This window comes from Artemia sp. Qi Xiang Cuo, chromosome 14 (genome assembly GCF_049724085.1).
Source record: "Artemia sp. Qi Xiang Cuo chromosome 14, ASM4972408v1, whole genome shotgun sequence".
Taxonomy (NCBI): domain Eukaryota; kingdom Metazoa; phylum Arthropoda; class Branchiopoda; order Anostraca; family Artemiidae; genus Artemia; species Artemia sp. Qi Xiang Cuo.
Window position 1 is genome coordinate 49,767,110 of NC_142807.1, and position 26,654 is coordinate 49,793,763.

A 26,654-nucleotide genomic window follows, 5' to 3' on the forward strand; every position below is an offset into this window, starting at 1 on the left:
GATAAGTACTTTGAAACACCTTCCTGGGACATACTTTAGCCTGTATACCCATCCCTAAAAGTTGCGTTTTTCTAACTTAACCCCTTTCTAAGATAGCCAAAAGTAGCGAAAGTAAAATTTTACCAAAAGGACATTGAGTAGTATGCTTACTTTATTCGTAAGTCAATAATATGATTTGATAAAAATTTACCAGTTTTTTTACCATGTAATTACCTACAATACTCAATATTAAAAACCTTTAACAAAATTGTTCTTCTAGAACCATATAGATCAAATAAAATAACCAAGTCTACATACTCATATATAAAAAAAAACTTACAATTGTGGTTGTTGTTGATTATTAACGTCTCCTCTAGAAACCGGCTTTTGTTGAGACGATCTTCTTTTTTCCACACTTTTCTATGTTTTTTGATGGGATAATCTGAAACAAACAACATTCTTTTTAACTTATTTACTTATTTTTTTAACTTATTTACTTATTTTACTTATTTTTTTAACTTATTTACTATATAGCTGACATTGCTTATCAAACCAGTTTGTGATGTCACAACTTTTTGCTGATCATAACCCCTTTAACAGTAGCATGCAGGTGCCATGAGGTATCAACTCTGTGTTGATAAGCCATTTAAACTATATTAATTAGGGAAAGGATTTGACAAGAGATAGACCAGTAAAATAATCCAAATTGTTTTTAGAGGACAAATCATGTTATAAGAAGATGTTTTAACTTTTATAGGTCCATGCACTCATGAAGGGAAGAGGATTTTAAAATCCCTCTTCCCCCCCCCCAACTCAAAATTTTATAAATTTATACTTTAGAAGCTTTTTTATAGGGGGGGGCTGAAACACATTTCCAATAGAAATGCTTATTATATTCGTACTAAGCATAAAAATAGGAATAAAATGTTGTATTTGCTTTTGTCCTAACTCAATAATATGATTTCATAGATATTGACCTGCACTTGACCAATTTAATGAATTAGTTTTCATTTTGTGTTCTTGGTACTTAACAGTAAAAAGTTGTTTTGTCAAATTTTCAATAAGTAGCCTGTAATGTAGGCAAATTTCAGGACCCACTAGAGAAAGAAGGAGTGAAGATAAGTACTTTGAAACACCTTCCTGGGACATACTTTAGCCTGTATACCCATCCCTAAAAATTGCATTTTTTAACTTAACCCCTTTCTAAGATAGCCAAAAGTAGCTAAAGTAAAATTTTACCAAAAGGGCATTGAGTAGTATGCTTACTTTATTTGTAAGTCAATAATATGATTTGATAAAAATTTACCAGTTTTTTTACCATGTAATTACCTACAATACTGAATATTATAAACCTTTAAAAAAATTGTTCTTCTAGAACTGTATAGATCAATTATAGATCAATTATGTTGTTGTTAATAATCAACAACAACAACAATTGCGGTTGTTGTTGTTAATTATTAATGTCTCCTCTAGAAACCAGCTTCTTTGTTCCACACTTTTCTATGTTTCTTGATGGGATAATCTGAAACAAACAACATTTTTTTTAACTTATTTACTTGTTTTTTTATACATAGGGTAAATTATTTTTTCACTCAATAGGGTAAAAGACCAGTATCCAATTGATCAAAATTAAGAAAAACTTAAAACCTCATATCTTGTTATCAAATTAGAGTTGAAGAGGTTTGTATAGGCCAATGAATAGCTAAAAATCCAAGCTATGCAACAACATGGTTATTATTAAAATTATTTAAGATCATTAACTGAAAATGATTAGTTTATTGACTTACCTAGAAAGACCTCTTTTTGGAAATACCAATTATCCTATCTTGATGTAAATATCTTTTTAGTGTTTCAGTATTATTCACATATAAATAGAAAGTTGATTGTCTTCTGATTCTAAAAATCTAACTTTTATTTCTTGATTTTTATTCTATAAATCCCAAATATTAAATATATATTTTTTTCATTTCACTTGCTTGTCAAAACAGAGACCACACATAAGATTTATGATGACAAATTACTCCCACTGGGCTGGCTCTAGTGAGAGATGATTGGGTCTACACTTGCATTGTGTCATACTGTAGTAAAAAGGGGGCAGTCCAAAAACCCATTGCTATTTTTCCAAAATGCCAAAGAAAAGTGGTCTTTCCCAAAAAGAGGTCTTTTACCCTATTACAAACCTTTAACAAAGTTGTTCTTCTAGAACCATATAGATCAAATAAAATAACCAAGTACATCCTCATATATAAAAAAAACTTACAATTGTGGTTGTTGTTGTTGATTATTAACGTCTCCTCTAGTAACCAGCTTCTGTTGAGACGATCTTCTTTGTTCCACACTTTTCTATGTTTCTTGATGGGATAATCTGAAACAAACAACATTTTTTTTTTTTAAATTTACTTATTTTTTTAACTTATTTACTTATTTTTTTAACTTATTACTATATAGCTGACATTACTTATCAAACCCATTTGTGATGTCACAACTTTGCTTATCATAACCCCATTAACAGTAGCATGCAGGTGCCATGAGGTATCAACTCTGTGTTGATAAGCCATTTAAACTATATTAATTAGGGAAAGGATTTGACAAGAGATAGACCAGTGAAATAATCCAAATTGTTTTAGAGGACAAATCATGTTATGAGAAGATATTTTAATTTTTATAGGTCCATGCACTCATGAAGGGAAGAGGCTTTTAAAATCCCTCTTCCCCACAAACTCAAAATTTTCTAAAATTCTGCTTTAGAAGCTTTTTTTAGAGGGGGGGGGTGAAACTCAGGTCCAAGAGAAATGCTGATGAGAGTTGTAATCAGCATAAAAATAGGCATTAAATGGTGTATCTGCTTTTGTCCTAACTCAATAATATGATTTCATAGATATTGACCTGCACTTGACCAATTTAATGAATTAGTTTTCATTTTATGTGTTCTTGGTACTTAAAAGTAAAAAGTTGTTTTGTCAAATTTTCAAAAAGTAGCCTGTAATGTAGGCAAATTTCAGGACCCTCTAGAGAAAGGAATGAAGATAAGTACTTTGAAACACCTACCTGGGGCACTTTAGCCTGTACACCCATCCATAAAAGTTGCATTTTTCTAACTTAACCCCTTTCTAAGATAGCCAAAAGTAGCTAAAGTAAAATTTGATCAAAAGGGCATTGAGTGGTACACTTACTTTATTCGTAAGTCAATAATATGATTTGGTAAAAATTTACCAGTTTTTTTACCATGTAATTACCTACAATACTCAATATTACAAACCTTTAACAAAATTGTTCTTCTAGAACCGTATGGATCAAATAAAAATAACCAAGTCTAAATCCTCATAAAAAATAAAAACTTACAATTGTGGTAAAACTCAATTCATGCAAAATTAAACAATTACTTCACTATGTTAAATTTTATCTTAAAATGGCGGAAGCTTAGGCAGGGTTACCACTAGACGAAAAAATTTCGTAATGTCCAACTCTTAAAAACGTAACTTTTTCGTAACTTTTGATAGGAAAGTCTTTTCAAGGCAGGGTGCCTTAATTTCGCTATCAAGAGTGGTACTTAAATGGGGGAAGGTACATTTGTTGCCTGTATAATTTGAAAAATTATTTTTTTACGTAATCTCATTAAAAATTTTCCCTCAAACTTTTAAAAGGTGCCTAAAAAGTATTCAATAATAGCAATTCATGCTTCTTTACCTCCAGGAAATTCCTATTTATTCAACTGCAAGTGCTGCATTCAGTTTACCAGCACAAAAGAAAGACCCCCCTCCCTAATACGTGCATAAAACCCCAGCTAATATTTTGCTTATCTGGTTGTTGTTGTTTTTAATTGTCATTATTGGCGTTTTAAACCAAAAGTTGATGAGTAATACGTACAAAATAAAAGGAAAATCAATAAACACGGGACACTTTAGAGTTTTGAAGAAAAGAAGAAGATTAACTAGATTTTTTTATTTTTAAATTTCAATAAAAACGATCTTAATAAATCCAGCTTCTTAAAAAGACCCAAAAAATCATTTTAATCGCTCCTTTCCCGTCTAATATTTTAGATTGACTTGGTCCCAGCCTCACCTCCTCTAGCTTCAAATTTACATCGTTCGAACATGAAGATTTAAGCAATTCCGAGTGACAAACTTTTTGTTATGTTTTTATTTTATCAAACAAACAAATTTTAATCATTGTCTTTAGTTCTTATACGAAACAGCAGTTATTTTGCATAATGCAAAAAACGAAACGATTTTTGCCCCGAATATGCAAAAACGAATCTATTTTTTGCCCTGAATTTTCACTAATATTTAATATTTTAAAATTTTAAATTTTCCAATTTAAAAAAAAATATAATGCCTCCTTCAAGATTACAACCTAAGTTAACACTGCCTCGGGATGTGCTCTTACCGTTGTGCTATACTGATAAAAGTGGGAAGTAACTGAACAATCGAAATTGGTTGAAAAATAGTTCACAAATTAAAAAAAAATATGTTACAAAGAAATAAAAGGAAGATGGAACAGAAAGTTCAGCGAGTTAATAAAAATGCACTGGAAATGATTTAATTAAGAAAATTAAGGGGGATAGTAAAAAATCTATGATTTAATAAGGAAATGCCGAGAAATTTACTTTTTCAGGGGGTTGGGGCCCCAGTCCAGCCTGCGTGGTCCCTATGAATCAGTTTTTAAGTAAACCGTAAGCCTACCCTATACAGATACAAGACTAATATCTTCTTCATAAAAATGGGTATTACTCTAGTTGTCGTTTTCTAAAGCCATATTTTTAGTGATTGTCCCTTTCTGAAGAAAACATGCTAAACACACAAGCAGTACCAGTAAATTATTTATTTTGTCCTATTTCCAGATATCATGGCCTCTTTTCTGAAAATACATCCACCCTCCCCCCCCTGATGGTCCGGGATATAGCCCTAGGAATATATTAAAAAAATCGACCAAAAAATTCTTACTTTACAATATGAAAGAACACGAAAGAATGTAACAAGAAAGAATGTCATCACAAGATTCACCACAACGATGAAATATATTTATACAGTTATATATGGGACCGCAGATGGGAAGGGTAGTATAATGTCAAAAAATTGACCATGATATTTGAAAAAAGTTTAGCATCAAATCTAAAATTCTGGCTCAACTAACCCACCCCCCTCCTCAATGCTTAGATATAACCAAAAAATGGCTCATTTTCACAGTTTCATATATTTTGTCAATACCAGCTGTTCATAATCACATACAAAAAGATAAGTTTTTGTATATAACCTGATATAATGTGAAACCAATCATAAGGGGGGGGATGAGATTGTTATGGAAAGAATAATACATATACCATCGGTACTAGTCAATTAGCTGATACACACGCAAGATAAATGCTGAAGGAAACTAGTCAAACGAGTATCAGTCAGAAGAGAGTTGGATCGCAAAGCGTGGTTTGTCATTCTGCTTAGAATATCAAAACTTTTTTTTTTGGGGTTTCGCGGGGAGCACCGATATTTGGTTAATTTTTTAATTTTTACTACGCTTTACCCCCCCCCCCCTAATGTACAAGTATATAGCCCAAATTTAGTTCTAAATTTTTATATTTTCATGACATTTTGTTATATTTTATTAGACTTAACTAATGTAACTAGCTCCTTCTCCATTTTAAATAAAAAAAACTATTTTTTTAACTGAAAGTAAGGAGCGACATTAAAACTTAAAACGGACAGAATTATTCCGTATATGAAAGGGGCTGTCCCCTCCTGAACACCTTGCTCTTTACGCTAAAATTTTTTATTGTTTAAAAAAAATAGAGTTGTGAGAAAGTCAAAGTTTAGCGTAAAGAGCAAAGCGTTGAGGAGGGGACAGCCCCTTTAATATACGGAATAATTTCTGTTCGTTTTAAGTTTTAATGTCGCCCCTTACTTTCAGTTAAAAAAACTTGTTTTCTTTACTTAATTTGTCGAACGTTTTTGAATAAATGCAGGTTTTGATCTTGGCTCACAGTACATGAATAATTAAAAAAAAATCATATTAATTTACTTTTATTTGGTTAAATGGCTTTCTCGAAACTCGTTTCATTTTATTTACGAACGTTTTTATTAGTATTAAATATATGTAACTTACGAATTAATTTACGTAACGAACTTCTATATTCATATATTTTTAATGCGTATATTAGGGGGTTTGCCCCCTAGTCAATACCTTGCTCTTTAAGCGAAAGTTCGTATTTTGTTCCAATTCTTTAAAAATGACCACTTAATCACACAATCAGTTAATTATAATAAATAGTTCTTGTGAAAGTACTAAAAAATTTCTGGCTTAAATAGTAAGGTATTGACTAGGGGGTGAACCCAATCATATATGTAATATTTTCTGTTCGTTTTAAGTTTTGATGCTGCTGCTGTTGCAGTTGAAAAACTTGTTGTTTTATAGTTAATTTCTGATCTTTTTTTAAACAATGCAGGGAAATCCAGCGTCCCCTTCATAGCAATGTCCCTTCCCCCATGAAAACTTCCTTCATGGAAAGATCCTCCCACATACCCCCCTCCACTACCAGGATAAATCTCCCCTGAAAACGTCTGTACTTCCATACTTCCCAATAACCAATACTATATGTTACCATTGGGTAAAGTTCATAACTTTCAGCCCTCCTCCCGGGAACTTCGGGAGATTAAGTCATCCTAAAAGAAATACTTATAATATTTTTGAACATGCTGAACAAAATAGCTATCTCAAAATTTTGATCAAGTGACTTTGGGAAAAAATGAGCGTGGGAGGGGGCCTAGTTGCCCTCCATTTTTTTGTCACTTAAGAAGGGCACTAGAACTTTTGATTTCCATTCCAATGAGCCCTCCCACAATATTCTAGGACCACTGGGTCGATACGATAACCCCTGGGGAAAAAAAAACAAACAAATAAACACACACCCGTGATCTTTCTTCTGGCAAAAAATGCAAAATTCCACATTTTTGTAGATAGGAGCTTGAAACCTCTACAGTACGGTTTTCTGATACGCGGAATATGATGGTGTGTTTTTCATTAAGGCTCTATAATTTTTAGGGGGTCTTTCCCCTTTTTATCGAAAATCAGCTAAATTTTCTCAGGCACGTAACTTTCGACGGGTATCATTAAACTTGATGACACTTATATATTTGAAATCAGCATTAATATCTGATTGTTTTGATGTATCTTTTTGTACCAAAATACCGTTTTCTAGAGTTTCGGTTACCATTGAACCAGGTCCCAATAACCAATACTATTTGTTAAGATTGGGTAAAGTTCATAAATTTCAGCCCTCCCCCTGGGGGTTTCGAGGGTTTAAGTCATCCTAAAAGACATAGTTATAATATTTTCGACCATGCTGAACAAAATGGCTATCTCAAAATTTTTATCGGGTGACTTTGGGAAAAAAATGAGCGTGGGAGGGGGCCTAGTTGCCCTCCATTTTTTTGGTCACTAAAAAGAGCACTAGAACTCTTAATTTCCGTTCCAATGAGCCCTCCCACGATATTCTAGGACCACTGGGTCGATACAATCACATCTGGGAAAAAGAAAAAAAACAAAAAAAAAAAAAAACACGCATCCGTGGACCTTTCCTCTGGCAAAAAAATGGAAAATTCCACATTTTTGTAGATAGGAGCTTGAAACTTCTACAGTAGGGTTCTCTGACACGCTGAATATGATGGTGTGATTTTCATTAAGGTTCTATAACTTTTAGGGAGTCTTTCCCCCTTTTTTCGAAAATCAGCCAAATTTTCTCAGGCACTTAACTATTTATAGGTAAGATTAAACTTGATGAAACTTATATATTTTGAAATCAAAATTAAAATTTGATTCTTTTGATGCATCTATTGATATCAAAATTCTGTTTTTTAGAGTTTCGCTTACCATTGAGCCAGGTCGCTCCTTACTTACAGTTCGTTACCACGAACTATTTGACAATTTTAGAATGACTGTTGACAGGACACGATTCAAAGTCAACTGATGAAATGGAAAGTTGGCGAGGTGACTAAATGACTATTGTCACTTGTCACTAAACAAATGATAATCATATGCTCATGAGAGAGAATGCGTCTTAACTTACTATGCGAGTAAGTTTCCTTTAAATCTTTCTTTATGACGTCCTCCCACCCCAGACGGGGACGACCTGCTTTCCGTTTAGCCCTAGATGGTTGGCCGAAAAGAACAATCTTCGGCAATCTGTCATCCTTCATCCGCACAACATGCCCTAACCACCTCAACCTTTCTTTCATTATAGATCTAGAAAGCGGTATTGAACCACATTTTTCGTATAGCCTATTATTTGAAATACGGTCAGTCAGCCGGGTACCCAGAACCATCCTTAAGCAATTTCTCTGGAAAACATCTAGCAAATCTTCATCCGCTTTTCGGAGCGTCCATGCTTCAGAGCCTTATTTGACCACTGTCATCACTGTAGCTTCTAAAATTCTAATCTTGGTTTGCAGACTTATCTTCCTATTCTTCCAGACTTTTTTAACTGTGAAAAAACACCCTGAGCCTTGGCTATTCTATTTTTAACATCTTCACTGCTCCCACCATCTTTACTGATAATACTACCAAGGTAAGTGAAACTGCCAACCTGATCAATCTTTTCATTACCCAACATCACCTTTTCATCTTCACTTGTTCCTAGCCTTAGTGACTTAGTCTTCCTAACATTAATTTTCAAACCAATACTAGCACCCTGAACTCGCAAAACCTCTAAAACTTCATTCATTTTGATCAAACTTTCATCTAGGATGCTTAAATCATCAGCATAATCCAAGTCCAGGAGACTTTTTCATCTCCTTGTGATTCCGTGGACTCCCATTGCCTTTCCTGTGCTCCTTAAGACAAAGTCCATCAAAATAATCCACACAAAAGGGGAAAGAACACAACCCTGCTTAACTCCTAATTTAATAGAAAACCAGCAACTACCTCATTTCCCACCTTAACCGAAGCAATGTTATTTTCATATATAGCACTAGTCACTTTAATGTATTTGTCTAGTATACCATAAAAGGATAAAACCTTTACTAAAGCTCTCGATCTCAGCTATCGAATCACAGCGAAATTGTCCTATTATGTTGAAATGCTGATATGACCTTCTTCATTCTCTTTTTTTTTAGAGAGACAGAGAGAATGAATCGAAAACAAAAAATAATACAAAAAAAAATTATTGCCCATAAACCTTACGGCTTGTACGACCTTCTCCAAACTATAGTTAGAAATGCTTAATAATAGATTTCCCATTGCAAGAAAGAAAAAAAGAAAAAAACATCCACTTGAGACTCATTTTATTACAGAAGAATGCTGTTCTATTTTTTCCACAATTAAAATATATATATACATACATATACATATATATATATATATATATATATATATATATATATATATATATATATATATATATATTATATATATATATATATATATATATATATATATATATATATATATATATATATATATATATATATATATATATATGTGTGTGTGCGTGTGTGTGTGTATGTATGTATGAATAAAAAAGAAACGTAAAGAACAGCTCTTAAGCGACCTAAAAATAAGTCGGCTTATCTCTCTCTTGACGGAGGAGATTCCCACCTAGAAGGATGAATATGGCGAATCGAGAATAGAGGCCTTGTAGACCTCCTAACCGGTTGTTTTTTTTTTATTAAGTTCCTCTGAACAATTAAATCCCAGTGAAAATTTTAACCCGGACAATTACCCTTAATATATCCAAGCGTAAAATTTAACCAGAAAAGTTCATCCCCTGGAAACTTCCCTCCCCATGGAAAAGTCTCCCCGTGCAAAATGCTCCAAAAAGAAAATTCGTCCTCTACTCCGTACCCGAAAAATGTATGCATGTTTCCCAATTATAAATACTATACGTAAACAATATAGAAATTTTATAACATACAGACGTTTCCCCAGGGGCTTTGGGGGGTCACGTTATCTCCAAAGGCATAGTTATTTGGCTTGCAACTATGCTGAAAAAATGGCTAATTAAATTTTGTTCAGACGATTTTGGAAAAAATGGGCGTGGGAGGGGGCCTGCCCTCCAATATTTTTGGTCACTTAAAAAGGGCACTAGAACTATTAATTTCCCTTCAAATAAGTCCTGTCCCGATTTTCTAGGACAACTGGTCGACACGATTAACCCTGGGGAAAACAAAAACCATAAAAATAATCACGCATTCAGGATCTTTTTTCTGGCAAAAAATTAAAAAATTCCACATTTTTACAGATAGGTGCATGAAACCTCTACCCTGGGGTTCTCTGATATGCTGAAACTGACAGTGTGATTTTCATTAAGATTCCCTGAATTTTAGGGAGTGTTTCCCCCCTTTTCCAAAAATCAGACAAATTTTCTCAGGCTCATAGCCTTTGATGGGTAACACTAAACTTAATAAAACTTATATATTCGGAAAAATCAAAATACCGATTCTTTTGATATATCTATTTGTATCAAAATTCCGTTTTTTATAGTTTCGGTTACTACTGAACCGTGTCGTTCCTTACTTACAGTTCGTTACCAAGAACTGTTTGATAGTAAAAATATTTAATTGCCAGCAAAAACCAGCATTATTTTTAGCAAGTTTCAGTTGAAAGATTTTTATTGTTTTTTTTTTTTCTGCAAGAAAGTCATCTCGATACTCAAACTACGTCCAATAGAGCACAATAAATGCATTCATTCAAGAAGTTACTCCAATTATTTACAATTAGCTCTGTTGACAGGGGATAGATATATTAGGTGAATGCCCATTTCCTCAGGAAGACCTTTGTGGCTCTTTGGAATTAGTTTGTTCTCACATGTCGGCGTTCAACATTATATTGCTTGTTGGTTGTATTTAGTTTTTGGCATGGGCAACCACAAGCTGATTTTTTTTTTTTTTTGGAGGGGGGAATATGAAAAATACTTTATATCCTTGAATATCTGTATATGCTTTATTCACTCGATTTTCCCTTTAAAAATGTACATGGCAGTGGGACTGACACCCCTGCCCCCATCCCTTATGGACGCCCATGGTTTTTGGTAAAATTCCAGGTTAGGGGCTTTTGCTAATTTTGGACACTAGTTGATTTAAATAAATGAAAGTTTCGGGAAAGGACCCAAGTTCTATAATACACACTGAGAAGGTACTGCCAAGCTACTATCTCTATCTTTTCCCATATTCTAAAGCTTAGAAGATTACATAATGACAGATCTACACCAGGGGCGTCACATGTGGGGAGAGGAAGGGCGCCCTCTCCTCAATTTTATAAACCAGCGAGTAAAACAACCTGAGTTAGTAACATAGTGGCGCGAAGCCTTTTTACTAGTTTTACCTATTTGATTTTTTCACTTATTTTACTGGGTCAATTTCGTTCAGTAGGGCAAATGGGCTAATGAAAATATATACCGTAAAATCAATGAAAGAAGATCAGTCTCAGTCGATAAAAAAAAAGTAATTTTTTATAGAAATATCAGGCAAATTAGTCGGTAAAAATGACGAGCCAGTAGAAAAAATCCCCCCGCCGCAAGCATTTTGGCTAGTGAACCTCTGGTGTCACTAGACACATAAATATTATTGAAATTTTGACAAAAACGTTTTACCTTAATTTTGAGCTTTCAATCTTTTCTTCCTTGGCTCTGGTTTTGAATATGCATTTCCTATTATTTCAGTAATATTTAAAGCCATACTAAGGATTTTTTCCTAAATTTGAGAACAGAGATTTATAAATCTTTAAAACCTTATAAATCAAGATTTAACAAAGGCATAAAACTCAAAATATTTTTCTTTTGCATCATTTGGGCAGTAGATCAATTTCTCGAGGTTTCACTTTTATAACACAATGGCTAAACCCAACTGCTTTCCTAGATAGCAAAAAACCCTAAACTTCACCAAGATCTATTTTGCAAGGTTTTTCTTCTATAACACAAATATTTTTAAAGGTCATAAAAGTTAACAAACTAACAAAAGCACGAAGAACAATAGGCAAATCTTTTTGCAAGACTAACAAATCACATATGTATTACTTAAAAAAGAGCAGAAACAGCAGGCATTGTAGACTAGTCTAATGGGATGGATCAGAGGCAAAGTTATGGTGCTACCCATACTAATGAGCCAAGTACCTTCGATGAAATATTTTTTCCCGGCAACTTTGTATGGAAGGGATGGTCGTAAAACTTTGAAGAGAGGATAATTCAATTGAAAGTTGAATGATATAGTGCTATTTTAAACACCAAACGTGAATGGAGGGCAACTAACCTCCTCCCGTGCTCTTTTCCACTACCCGGCCCTCTTAATCACCCATGGTATCTGATTAAAATTTTGAGATAGCCAAATTGTTTCAAACAGTGGAAAAATCTAATAAGTGTGCTTCTGAATCGATATCACGCCCTTAGGGACGATGGCCGTCAATTATGTAAGTTGCCCCCTGTTTACAAATAGGTTTTAGTAGAAACGACGGTCTCTTTAGTTTGATAGCACGATCAGCTAGGAACTCTCGGAGATCGTTCACTAGGCCAAGATTCACAGAGTTTCGCAAGGGTATACAGCAGGAACAAAACGCGTACATAAGTAAATCAAAAGACGTTAACGAAATACGATATCTGTGATATCTCGGGAATGATTTGGGGGATCGAATTGAATCTTTCAGGGAGTTTTGGAGGAAGAAGGAGAGTAGATTTTAAATTTTGGTTTAGGGTATGGGCCGAAAATAAATCGAAAGACACTATGGATATCCAAGTCACCAAAATAGTATATCTTTATACCGTGGGAACCGCTTGGGGGGAGGGGGGGTGGAGATACTGTTGGGGGAAGGAAGGGGGAGGGCGAGGCAAAGGAACTTAGAATTGTGTGTTGGGGGAGGTTCTCAAAGTGCTTTATCTCCAATCTCCTGAACGTTTGTGCACTATCTACCCCATATAGGACTTGTAATCTATGTACGGTTGAGTAACGACGTAAATCAAGACCCTACGTGTTGTCATGTTAACAAAATAGCGTGTCAGCAATATCTCGAGAAGAGCTTGAAGTTTCAAATCGAAACTTTCAGGGGTGTTGCAAGCGGAATATCTACAATATCTCTTCAACTGTTTGGAGGATTCAGTCAAAATTTTGAGGTTGTGGGCTGTAGATAGATAGATGGATTTATTCCAACAAAAAGAAACGTACAACAAATATACACATAATATTAAAAAAAAAAAAGAGAAACGATCAACATCAAACAATTAAATCAAAATCCCGGCCATAGCAAGGCTCTATGGCCGGGAATGCAGGGAGAAAGAAACCAAAGACAAAACCAAACAAGAAAGGAAAAAACTCAAACAGCCATCCGTGACTACCCTCTGAAAACCCAGTCAGCACAAATTGCTTTACAAAATTACCAAACCAACCCAAAACTCCAACTAAAACTAGAGATGTCAACCGCACGGGGGCGCAAAAGAAATAATAATAAAGAAATAAAGATAAAATAACTAAAAAAATTAAATAAATTAATAAGAAATCAGAAATTATTTTACAATCCTTCTAAAGGTACCAAACGAATCACACTTTATAGCAAATTCAGATAATTTATTCCAGGCAAACTGACAAGTAGTCAGGGGGTTGAAATATGATCTGAATGACGGACTGAATGGAATTCGAACATTCGTCATAATTACGAAGATACTATGCAGAATAGTCAGAGACAAAAGACGATCTAGGACAAAAAGTGGCATCGCCAATCCAATTAAGCGTTTTTGTTATACGGGCCCCAGTGGGATAGAAAATTATTCATGTCTAAAATACTATGAACTGCCAGGTTATCAAAATAGCATATCTGCAATATCTTGGGGTATCAAGCTGAGACTTCTGAGGATATAAGACAAGGAGAAAGAAAGTCGTGTAATAATTCAAACTCAAAACGAACATAAATTACAATAAAGGAATAAGTTAAACCCAAAACCAACAGATATTAAAATGAATAATCACATCAAATATAAAAATAGCATATGCTGCAGTAGATGAATACACGACTCTTACAACGAATAGAAATTAAAATGAGTATTGAGATCGTACTTGAAACGAAGAGAAATTACCACACACAAGAGAATAGCTTAGCTTTATGATTTTCTGTTTTGTCGATGTTTAGAAAAATCAGAGCACAGTTCAATCAGAGAAACTAAATTTCATTTTCACTAAAACGCAAATATCACTTAAGCTGTTTAGAAGGTTTAAGAAGGAAGGGCTGGGCAGTTAAACTCTAATCTTTCATAATAGATAGCCTTTTGATGTTATTTTGTTCTTGATGTTATGACAAATAAAAAGCACTTCTCTAAATACAAGACGTTTTCAGTAAAGCGCAAATCACATTCTGATCTTTAGAACTTTTGAGGGCAATAACCCTATTCCTGTTTGTGGTAGTTTCTCTACATTTTTATTTGCTAACTTTTATTTTTGTATGATTTAAGAAACGTTTTTTGTATTGCAGTATGTTATCTTTTAATTCATATTAGTTTCTGTTTCTTTTGGGTTTTGTTTCCTATTCATAGTAATGTTTATTCGTTTTTAATTTGAATTATTAAATGACATTATTTTGGCTCGTCTGAAATCTAATATGGTCTTTGCTTTTCTTTGAAAAACTTCTTTTTCGGAATATTTCATTTTTTTAAATTAAACTGAATATGTCATGGAAGGTCTAAAGCTTCTTGGTTTTAGATTTTATTTAATGGTTTGATAAATTATTTTAGGTTTTAACTTTGTTTTTAGCGTTGAAGACGCCTTGTTTTGTACAGGCGAAATATCCGCGTTATTTTAATTCGTCTTTTCCTTCTACTGACCGTAGTCCCGTTGGTTTCTTCATCTTGAGATTTTTTTTTCTCTCTTAGTTTTCGGAAATGCCATACGTTTTATCTATTTCAAGGTAAGATATTTTATACTTATGGCCCTCCTCTCTGGTAAGGTGGCATATAGCAGGACTCTCAGTCGACTAAATTTTATACCAAGCTGATTGGGAAGAGATTTAAACCTTTAAGAGGGAGGAACCTAAGCCATAGCCTTAGACTATATGAGTGCGCCCTACCTAAGAATGAAAATTAGTAGGATCAACAATGGAGATTCTACGGAGAGATAGTATTTTTCACCAATCTCAGGAGGTGGATACACCTCCCCATCTTGTGTGGTCAAGGTACATGGCTGGGCATTGCCTAGGTATACTAGCTTTCAGCAAAACGGAGTAACCTTTTTATGCTGTTAATAATCATTTGAACTTAATTTTCAATGGTTTTTTTTTCGCAAATCTGAGATAAATTGTTGCTTTATCCAGATTTTTTTTTTCAATTTGAGGATATTTGAGTAAAATAAACCTCAAAATTCGAATCAGCCAAACATTTGAGTCCATTAACCGGTTTAAATATATGATTTTTGAAAGAAAGATTGTCTATGCAAAGGAGAAGTAGTCTCTATCGACAATAGCACAGTAACCTTTTCAAACTAGAAACATATAGATTCTTGCATTACGGGAAAATCCTACATAGAACGATAATATATTGAGCAAAAAATATGGCATAAATCAGGAGAGTAAAAAAAATATATGTAAAATTTTTTGTTCAATTCCTAATCACAAAATAAAATATTCAGAATCGATGTTTCAGATGAACTTGAATATTAAAACTATATTATCCAAATTATGAGTCTTCTAAAGAGAATAACAAGCACAAACTTCATTCACAGCTGAATTTGTATCACGAACAAGTAAGCCAAGATCCTTAAGAAATGGTTTTATTCAAATCGATAAAATTTAATATCATGAGGGATGAGTAATAGTATTCCCTAATGAATACGGATTCTTCAGTTTAAATGGAAAACGACGTTCTTTGTTTAAAATTATGTCCCTTTGATTATAACACTGTCAAAACCGACTGAGCTATATATTATTAAATTGCAGTCCCTCAGGAGAGAAGTCGATCAGCTATTTAATAAGGGCACTGTTCTAGTTTTAAATTTGATAGACATGACAATTTCTTTTTTCAAGGAAGAACAGGAGGCACGAGAAAAACAGAATAAAAGTTTTGACAGAATCTTATTATTATTTGAAAGGAAATTTCCAAGGAATCATTGATGAAAGACTTCTGCACCTGAAAACGATTTTCACCGTTTCCTGTTTACTCCTATAACACACGAGTCATGATCTATTTACTTACTCTGGAACACATGCAAAAAAAAAAAAAGAAAAAAGAAAAAAAAAAAGAACATTTTTAAACCAAAGATTCCTATAAAACAGTCAAGCCAGCAAGATATTTTATATGCCGTTTTCTCCTGTGTTGTTTTATGCTATTGATCAGCTTGGGATCCCAACCACTAATACAGATATAATCAGGAGTCTATTCCCTAAAACGGGGTGAAGGAATTCTGAGTCGCTTACCCCTGGGGAGTTTTGAGGTGCAAAAGCACATTTACCAAATACTACAAAAAAGCTGTATTTTCTGTTTATAGTAACTCTTTTTTTGTTTATGACAAAACAGATGCTCGAAAATTGCTTGTTTTCTTCACTCGTTAAATTCTTATAAATAAAAGAACGTAAAGGTTTTTTAACCTCCCTGCACCTCCCCCCCTCCATCAACCCTACTACTGAAATTCTGAAAAAATATTGGAAACGGCCCTGGTTATATACACTATATTCCGCCATATATTTCATTAAAACAGAGAATGTAACTCAAATTATCTTATAACATAAAAATAAACAAGAACAAATTAGTATTGTTTTTTTTTTTACTTTCATGATCATCTCCTTTGGTTAGTGGTCATATGGAATTTTTTTTTTGTTTTTTGGAGGGGGGGGGGTAGGTCGTCCAATATGCTCTGCAGTTAGTTAACAAATAAAAAGACATCTTCACGTTATTTTAACTACACAACTTCTACTAAAACTTGAAAAACTCATATCGAAGTTAAGAACATCGAATTAAAGGAAAATTGGGTGTAAGCTAACCATACCTATGATAGGTATGATAGCAAATTTTTTACTTATTAGACACGAATTAAATATTTTTTAACTAAAAGATGTAAATAGGAATTTTACAGCTATACTCTTTTTTGTTTCAAAAATGTGCATTTTGTTTAGTCTAGCCTTTTATTGATCTTTTTCATCTTCAAGAGACTTTAGTCCCTTGAAAATTCAGTTTTTTTTTTTACTTTGAGTTTTTAGTCCTTAAAGCCTTACCATAAATCAGCTAGTACTTGTTCAGAGAGTCCTGATTGTCGAAAAACTTATTTAATTTCGAAGCGAGAAACAAAACCGTCGGCATCCAAGTCAGCCTGGATAAAAAGTGCCTCAGCTTCAGCCTTCTCAGCTGGCTGTACAACCCAAGGCACAGTCGTTGGCACTAAAGATGCTAAAGAACAACAGTACGAAGATGCTACTAAAGATGCTATAGCCCCAATCTAAAACAAATAAGATGATATCATGATATACAGGGTTAAAGGTATGAAAGATAAATTTGGGTACAGCAAAGAAGCCACAGCCTGACCAGGGAGAGATGACACAGCCTGACCTGATGAGCTTTTGAAATAAGATAATAGTAGTAACCTCCGCCCCCTCAAAAGTGCATACAGATGTTTGATTGAAAATGCAATCAAAAGTGAATACAGACGTAAATCTGTTAATTACTCACACCAAATTTGGATAGCTGCATCCAATATGTCAAAATCAGCAGAAGTGAAAAGATGGGATTGAGAAGAAGAAAACGAAGAAAAAACTGCGTCTTTAGTTAAATAATAATAGAAGCAAAGACACTCAAATGGATGCTAGTACAAATGCTTTAACACTATCTATTTAATCCTTTACATTAAAAGGTTTTCGCCAATACAAAAAATCCCGCCATTAATATTTAGCTGATATATTCGCAGCAGAAAAAACATCATTATCTTTCCTATTATGGTACAATGAAATACCGTTCGATTTATTGCTTTGATAAGAGCGAATGCTACAGTTTCTCCTTAACCCCGAGAGAATATAAAGATGGTAATGAGGCTTGGGAAATACCATCAAATAGTATGGTTAACTTATAAGAGTGGAAACTGACAGTCTACGAAAAAACTATCAAAACCATTTAGCGTTTGCCGACACGGTAAAATGAGGGTGGTAATAATTATCTAATCTCAGTTCCCGACAGAAAAATAATTACAGAGCTAGAAAGGAATGTCAAGCGTCGCCAAATGCTAGATGGCACAGATCACTTTTTTTGCCGACACTAGTGCCAGTTCCCACTTACAAGTTAGCCATACTTTTGGATATACCGTTTTGAAAAATAGGGAAAAAAGAACAACACAGAATCAAAACTTTCTACCGTTCTTCTTAAAGATGGGCTTCATTACACCTTTAGGAGTCGAAAAAATACAAAAAATTGCGTTTCATTAAATACTTAAATCATACATTAGACACAAAACGAGAACTACTTTCTAATCCACTGCGCCTACTTGTCTTTTATGTTCCCTATTATGCTGTTTCCTAGATCAATTGCACACAATACTCAGTACCCAGGGTTATCTAGTATATTAATCTTTAATGCTATTCTTTAATGTTTAATGTTATTAATGTAATCATTAAAGTAAAGAACACACATCAAGTTAATAAACTTGAAGACGTTTTTAGATGTTATAAAATGCAGATTTTTCAAGAGAAAAAAGGTCTTGCCTTATTTGAACCTCCAGATAAAGATGGAACTCTAGGGAGTTGTGATGAAAAGGATGCTAGAGAACCACTACTTGTTACAGCTGATGACTTCGCTAATTCACCGAGAGGAGTTGCAGGAAGAGTATATCCATCTAATCGCTTTTCGACGAGATGCACTGCCTGAGAAACAAAACAATCAGGTTAGAATTCAACAGTCTAAAAGAGAGAGAGAGGAAGAGACAGAAAGCAAAATATTGCATTGTATACCGGGTCTAGGTGTCTCCCCCGGAAAAAATCCTCCCCGGATGATTACCCCCTTTCCATTTTTCCCAGACTCATCCGATCAGAATTTTGAGACAGCCATCTTGTTCAAAATAAACAAAAGGCCAAATAACTTCCCTCTGGGTTTGACAACCCCTATTCCAGCCCCGGGGCAAGGGCTGTAAGCTATGCAAGTTACCCATTGTTAAGATACAAGGTCTTTATGGGAAGGATGGTCGTAGAGGCTTTGGAGGGGGGGATGCATTAAGGTACATTTTAATGCCAAAATATCCTAGCTATCATTGAGCCTTTACGTAAATACAGAAGTTCTAAGGAAGGGGAGGGGGGGGGGCGAGTTAGAAACTGATATTTAATCCCTCTTTATTTTTGGGAATATTTCTGGTCTACATTGTTATTATGAAAGTAATGAGTAGCATTAAACCCCTAAATTAGCAGAATTTAATTCGTATGGAAGGGGTACTTTAGGGAATTTTTTGGGATGAAAATGCCGGCTCCCTGTGTTATCAACCAAGATCAAGATGTTGGTCGAAATCAATGAAATTGCAGTTAAATCGATGAATTTTAGCTTTGTTCTACTGACTTAAAATGACTCCACCGTTTGTTTGGGCTTTTCTTATCTTTTGTTAGATATGGAAAGGCTTTTCTCATCTTTCATCTGTGTCATTATTATCTCGAGATTCACTGTTCAGTTTAACAAAGCAAGAGAAATTGTTTTTAATAGAACATCAACAAAACTACTCATTACCGAAAATCAAGTAATATAATCTCAAATGGAATGTATTGTTAGAGAAGAAGTAAAACTTCTCTGAGGGGAATTTCAAAGACAGCAGATTAAAAAACGAAACTTAATTTAAAAAGTCGATATGTTGATTCAATGACTGTCATCAATGAAAGAAAATAACAAAAATTAAAAAATTAATAAGCCTTGTGCCTTTATATGACAAGGTGGGGTGTAGTCTGCGGTGTAATCATACTAAATAAATGGGTATAGATCACAATCTTATTGCAAGAATAACAGTAAGATATAAGTAAGTGTCTAGCATACAATTATCATTTAATCAGATAAACTTTCATAAATGTAGGGAGAAATCATTAGAAATAGGAAGAAATTAAAGAAAAATATATATATTTATCCTATATACTATATATACTATAGTCTACAATACAACATATAGTATCTGCTATATTGATAAATTAAAAACATATTCATAAATACGTTTGGTTCACTCCTAAGCTAATGGACCAGGCTTTATGGTATTTTATACATATACAGTATTTAATATCATGAGAAACATGGGGTGATCAATCTTTCTGTATATAGTATGCAGTACCGGTACAGTATATAGTATAGTATACAGTACCGGAAGTCCAGGCTTCGCCAGAGCCCCGGCAATTCTCACGCGACAGGCTTGTATATATTTGATTCTCTAATCATTTATTAGCAAAATGATCGCGTTATCCTGTAGTTTTAAGTTATAAGGTGTCAGGTCAGCAATTTCAACTGAATCCAGAAATTCTGGCGTGTTTCAATTTCTCCTTTTTGTTAATGCATCAAAACATCATCCATTTTATAGGATTTGCTTTTCTTCTGGAACTTGTTGTGATTCTCACTCTGTGAACGGTTCAAAGCAGCTTATATATAAGAACCTTCATTAATAGATGTCAAAAATATGGCTGTGTTGTGTCAGTTTTTCAAAATAATCGCTATTCTGAAGAATGTTCTGTAAACAGGGAAGTCAGCAAAGGTTTCAAGGCTGAGGTCTTGAAAAATGTATTGAATATAACCAGTTTGGCCTGCTAGCGGCCCCAATGTAGACAACTAAACAAGATTTTGTTTCTTGTAGAAACTGTTTTGCAGTCTGGTGCACAAAAGTAAACTATACTCGTATCTGGGGTGATACCCCTCCTCCTGAACCTGCCATTAGGGGTGCAGGTAAAGGTGCAGCACCGACACATTGAAATTTAGCTTATGTTTTTAGTTTAATTTCGCTTATGTGTCAGCATTTGTCGGCACACCGGACGATTTTTTCAACACATTCTTTATCCCCCCCCCCAAACTCAAGCTGCACCCTTGCCTGGCACTACATCCGTTTAATGTAGCCTAATCATCTTCACCATTCCTATATTATGAACCTTAACCACATACTTTTACAGATTATTTTTGAGATGTAGTCATTAACCGAGTACTTTAAACTATCTAAATCCTATGGAAAACATACTACAATGCGAGATAGTAAATGATTTGTCTTTGATAATTAAATGCACAATACTTTGTATCGTAGTTTTATTATCTATTGCAACATCCATGTCGCGCTTCAAGATGAATAATAAAATGGTTCTATTGAGTAAATTTGACTATTCAAATTACTTCGATAGGTAGGTTTTTTCTTATTGTTTTATTAACAAGGATTTTGGCAATAAAACGGAACCTGTACCACCTTGAAATATGTACAACTGAAAAAGTGGTGTCTGGATTCCAGGCCATGATTAGTTAGTAAGGATGTCTTTATGAGAGGGGAAGCCATAAAAACCAATCTTTTTTTTTATTTCCAGTAAAATGTCAAGCTTTGTTTGCAGTTTAAGACTTTGTTATGCTATCCATGTTACAAAAATGGTGCTCAAACTATATCATGAATAATGTATTTTGTCTCTGTTTTTGACCAATCAGTATGAAAGTTTGAGAAAGAAACAAAAAGTAAACGTAATCTATTTACTTACATTTTCAATAGTAGACACAATAGCATAGCCCAATATATATTTTCATGAGATTTCAGAAGTTGCTGAAGTAGTCTAGAAATATCCCATTCCCTTTCATAGTAACTGTAAACCAAATTTACTTGACTATATTTTTTTTTGTAATGAACAAAACTTTTATTGAAAAGTTGTAATAATTGTAAAGAAAATCGATTTTACAAGTGCTTATTGGTCTTACACATTTTCCCTTTACGTTGAAGCATTGATAAATTCATGAGTTAGCCCCTAGGCTTGATACGCTGATATCAATAAATTATTGCTTAATTTTAAGAGTCGAAAGGCCAAATTTTTTTTGAACTTTTCTACTTTCACACTGGAAAATTTACATTCAGCAACTTCTGAAATCTCATGAAAATATATATTGGGCTATGCTATTGTGTCTACTATTGAAAATGTAAGTAAATAGATTACATTTACTTTTTGTTTCTTTCTCAAACTTTCATACTGATTGGTCAAAATTTTGAAAAAATACATTATTCATGATATAGTTTGAGTACCATTTTTGTAACATGTATAGCATAATAGATAATAAAACTACGATACAAAGTATTGTGCATTTAATTATCAAAGACAAGTCATTTACTATCTCGCATTGTAGTATGTTTTCCATAGGATTTAGATAGTTTAAAGTACTCGGTTAATGACTACATCTCAAAAATAATCTGTAAAAGTATGTGGTTAAGGTTCATAATATAGGAATGGTGAAGATGATTAGGCTACATTAAACGGATGTAGTGCCAGGCAAGGGTGCAGCTTGAGTTTGGGGGGGGGGGGATAAAGAATGTGCTGAAAAAATCGTCCGGTGTGCCGACAAATGCTGACACATAAGCAAAATTAAACTAAAAACATAAGCTAAATTTCAATGTGTCGGTGCTGCACCTTTACCTGCACCCCTAATGGCAGGTTCAGGAGGAGGGGTATCACCCCAGATACGAGTATAGTTTACTTTTGTGCACCAGACTGCAAAACAGTTTCTACAAGAAACAAAATCTTGTTTAGTTGTCTACATTGGGGCCGCTAGCAGGCCAAACTGGTTATATTCAATTCATTTTTCAAGACCTCAGCCTTGAAACCTTTGCTGACTTCCCTGTTTACAGAACATTCTTCAGAATAGCGATTATTTTGAAAAACTGACACAACACAGCCATATTTTTGACATCTATTAATGAAGGTTCTTATATATAAGCTGCTTTGAACCGTTCACAGTAAAATGTACTTAAGCATGTTCTTGTTACTTCAACAGAGCGCTAAACGCCAACACCAAAAGTAATTCTGGATATTTTATCGACCAAACGGTTGACATAACACTATCAAAACTAGCACTTCTCTGGTTTTTGAATTGTTTTATAGGCTTAATCAGTTTAGCTTCTCAACGTCTCAATTTTTGGTTATGAGAAAACGTTCCAATGCCCAAATATTCCAACAAAATCTGTTATTACATGCATTTCCCTCCTTTTTTATTTGAAGACCTTTATGCACGAAAGTACAAAGTTTTTCAGACATCCATATACATTATACAGAAATATATTAATTAAGTTATTAACAAAGTTTTTCAGACATCCATATACATTATACAGAAATATATTTGAAGAAACAAGATATTGTAAAAAAATGAAGATCTTCAACAATTCCTAACATAGCGCACTCGGAAAGAACTTGGGGAGAACGGTTCACTAAAGGACTAATCGACGGAGAAGGTCATTAGAAACAGAGGGGAGGAAAAAATTCAAACTTTCATGTGCGTTAATTAAGCATTACATCATCTTTTCCATAAACCTATAAAATAAATATCGTAATACTTAAGAGTAAATGACGTTCAGTTTTTATTTGTTCATATTAACAATATTAAAGAGTCGATCGACCTTGTCCCAAATTTGAAACGTCTCTCCACACCTCTCTTACGAATACTCAAAATTGCCAACGAAACAGATCTTTTAAATAATACAGTGGGGAATTGAGTCCCCACTATACATCCTTTTTTTGCTGAGCAAATAGGTATAAAGGGGAAAACAACACAAAACAAACTACATACAACGCAGGAGGCCATCCCCGGCCCTATGGATCTACCACCAAAATCAGATAAGAGGGATGGCTTCCTAATGTTCATTAACCACAAGCTGAACACTCGCGATTTGGAGATAAATCACGTAGTATAACCGCCAAATAAACCACAACTGCCTGAACCTCTTAGCATAGATTCGCAGTGCAAGGGTTTTGTGGAACATGTGGGAAAAAAAAATCCCTGGTTGATGTTTCGGAAAAATTAAATCTACGTTGAATCGAAGATTTTATCGGGTTGTTCAAAATGTCAGTTAAAAATAATTGAGAGTCATTTCGATGTGCGTACAATTTCCGACTTCACGTTTCAGGTCCTTCTCTTCTTTTTCATTGTTGTTTCTTTTTATTTCTTTGTGGCTTTTCATGATCTTTTCTCAATATCTCATATTTTCATGGTCATATTTTCAATCGAAATCCACGATTTGTGGTAATTCTGCAAGACATGTATACTGAAAAGGACGGACCTGTAGCAATATAATGATTATTGTCTCACCTTAGCATGTTCTACTTTTCCGTCAGTTGGTTCTAATCTGTTAAACAGAGTATCGTATTTCGCTTTTTCTTCACTAGTAAATGACGTTGTTGGTGATAGAAGCGATTCAAGGGAACCAATAGAACCCTCAGACGGTATTGGTGTTCGTTCTGACATGTCTTCAATGCCACGTCTATCCACTGAATCAGCAGAGACATCACTTCCCGGACGATTTGAAGTGCGATAATCAGATGGAGGGGTTTCAGATCTATTAAAAGAGAAAAAAAAAAGTTTTTAATTTAACACTCGTATTAAATCATCAAAATCAGAGTTAGCAAGTTTAGGATCAGCTAATCAGCATCAAATCACTACCTTCAGGTTGATTTGAAATCCAGCAATCAGTTAGAAGATTCAAGGGTCAAATAATAAAAAAACAAAACTTTTCTAACTCTCTTTGAGATAAAATCAGGAAAGTGTGACACGGGACTCCTGATCCTGTAGCTTTGGGAAACTTAGTACGCGTCTGAGTCATTATCAAATTAGAAGCTTGTAAGGTAAGACGCTTTTGCAGAATAAATTTATACTTCTATTTACTCCTTTTTTTCATAATTTAGGTGACTTTTTATTTTATTTATTCAATTGATAAAAAAATATTAAAACAATGTATACGGTTATATCGTTCAGCTTTTCTGAATAAGGGGGACAGCAACCTCCTTCACTCTGATGGACTTACATATACGTATTATAGTATATGATATGATTTATTAACACTAAAAGCCCTACTGGGCCATGGTTAATACACAATACACTTTAAATGAAAACATCCTTATTATAAGCAAAACAAATAAAGTAAAAAATAAATCTAAACTCTGACCAGTAGATTCACCTGTCTAGATTTCCCTGGAAAATATCACGATAGATATCCCTTTATTTTATCCAAAAAGGACAGACGAAATCAGTACTTTTCCCTAGATTTTAATTTGACAAGCAATGAGCCAAAGATCGATCTGAAGGACTAGTTCTTACCAAAAAACTTCTTTTTTTTTGGGTGAGGGGGACGGGGGAATGTATTTTTTCCGTTTCAACAGAAGATTGTGTGCTACGTCAGACACACCCTTTTTTTTATCGTCCGACATATCCGCCCGACATACTTCTAAGACATTCATTAAAGTCAGAACGGCCGAGAAGTCAACTAATGTACATATGGGATGAACTGATAAATGAAGCCACAAGGGTAAGACAGCCAGAATTGACGAAATAGCCCATATAAAACAGAGACTTCGTAGATACATCTGTATAGAATTGTCAGCATATGTTGCTTTGTTGAAATCATATAAGCCACTGAATCTATACGACTGAACGATCCGAATTGTGGTCATTGAACCCTTTGTTTACAGGTGTCTTTGTTAGGAAATAAGCAATGGGTCTGTATTATTGTCTTTGCGATTGTATTTATAGTGACTTTATTACCTATATGGCAGATATTCACACAAAAATTGAAATCTTCACCCAAATACTTTCTAACTTTTGCTATTATACAAGGGGAATGATACAATTAAGCGAACTTTCTTTAATTACTCTTCCCATTACAATTAATTTACTATTAAAAATTTCAAAACGACCTTCTTTAAGGTCGATACACTTCTACAGGCGGATGAGGCTCATTACGAAGAATCCTTAGATTTTTTTGTTACTGCAGTTTTCTTTAATCTCTGGTGTTATTTCCTTGTGTTTCAACATAACCAGCACGAACAATTTTTCAACACAACCTCCTTTAAGGTCAATGTACTTCTATAGGCGGGCCATTTTTTAAGAAATCTGGCAATCTCTTTATGAGCCATGCTTTCGCTGCGTCTTTTAATAGAAACTATCTATTTTCTAATCTCCCCCCTTCCCAAAAAAATTACCCCCTCCAAAATAATATTTCAGTTATTTTTTTTTTGTTACTACCTCGGAAATTCGAGCTTATTTGTTTGAGAAAGTTTTTTTTTGTTTAATCTCCGGTATTATTTCTTTGTGTTTTGACACAACCAACACGAACAACTTTTCAACAGAATCGCCTCTAAGGTCAATGCATTTCTATAGGCTTCTTTTTCTTTTTTAACCAGATTTATTTTTTAAGAAATCTGGAAATCTCTTTATGAGCCATGCTTTCGCTGCGTCTTTTAATAGAAACTATCCTTTTTCTAATATACCCCCTTACCAAAAAATTACCCCCTCCAGAATAATATCTTATTTATTTATTATTTTTGTTAGTGCTCCGGAAATTCGAGCTTATTTGTTTGAGAAAGTTTTTTTTTGTTTAATCTCAGGTATTATTTCTTTGTTTTTTGACACAACCAACACGAACAACTTTTCAACAGAATCGCCTCTAAGGTCAATGCATTTTTATAGGCTTCTTTTTCTTTTTTAACCAGATTTGTTTTTTAAGAAATCTAGAAATCTCTTTATGAGCCATGCTTTCGCTGCGTCTTTTAATAGAAACTATCCTTTTTCT

The 26,654-nt window shown here is 33.9% G+C and overlaps 1 protein-coding gene across 1 annotated transcript in view; it reads right to left on the reverse strand.

Annotated features, from left to right (window-relative positions):
* Window positions 1–14: 14 nt before the first annotated feature.
* Window positions 15–26,654, reverse strand: part of LOC148944573 (epidermal growth factor receptor substrate 15-like) — a 35,079-nt gene continuing 8,439 nt past the window's right edge. Inside the window, exons 4-8 of the mRNA XM_089100160.1 lie at window positions 24,179–24,425; window positions 18,613–18,771; window positions 17,140–17,360; window positions 2,240–2,344; window positions 15–421 (exon numbers count right to left, since the gene is read on the reverse strand). Coding sequence (XP_088956286.1) covers window positions 17,187–17,360; window positions 18,613–18,771; window positions 24,179–24,334 — 489 coding nt within the window. The 5' untranslated portion in view covers window positions 24,335–24,425 and the 3' untranslated portion in view covers window positions 15–421; window positions 2,240–2,344; window positions 17,140–17,186. The remainder of the gene's footprint in view (window positions 422–2,239; window positions 2,345–17,139; window positions 17,361–18,612; window positions 18,772–24,178; window positions 24,426–26,654) is intronic.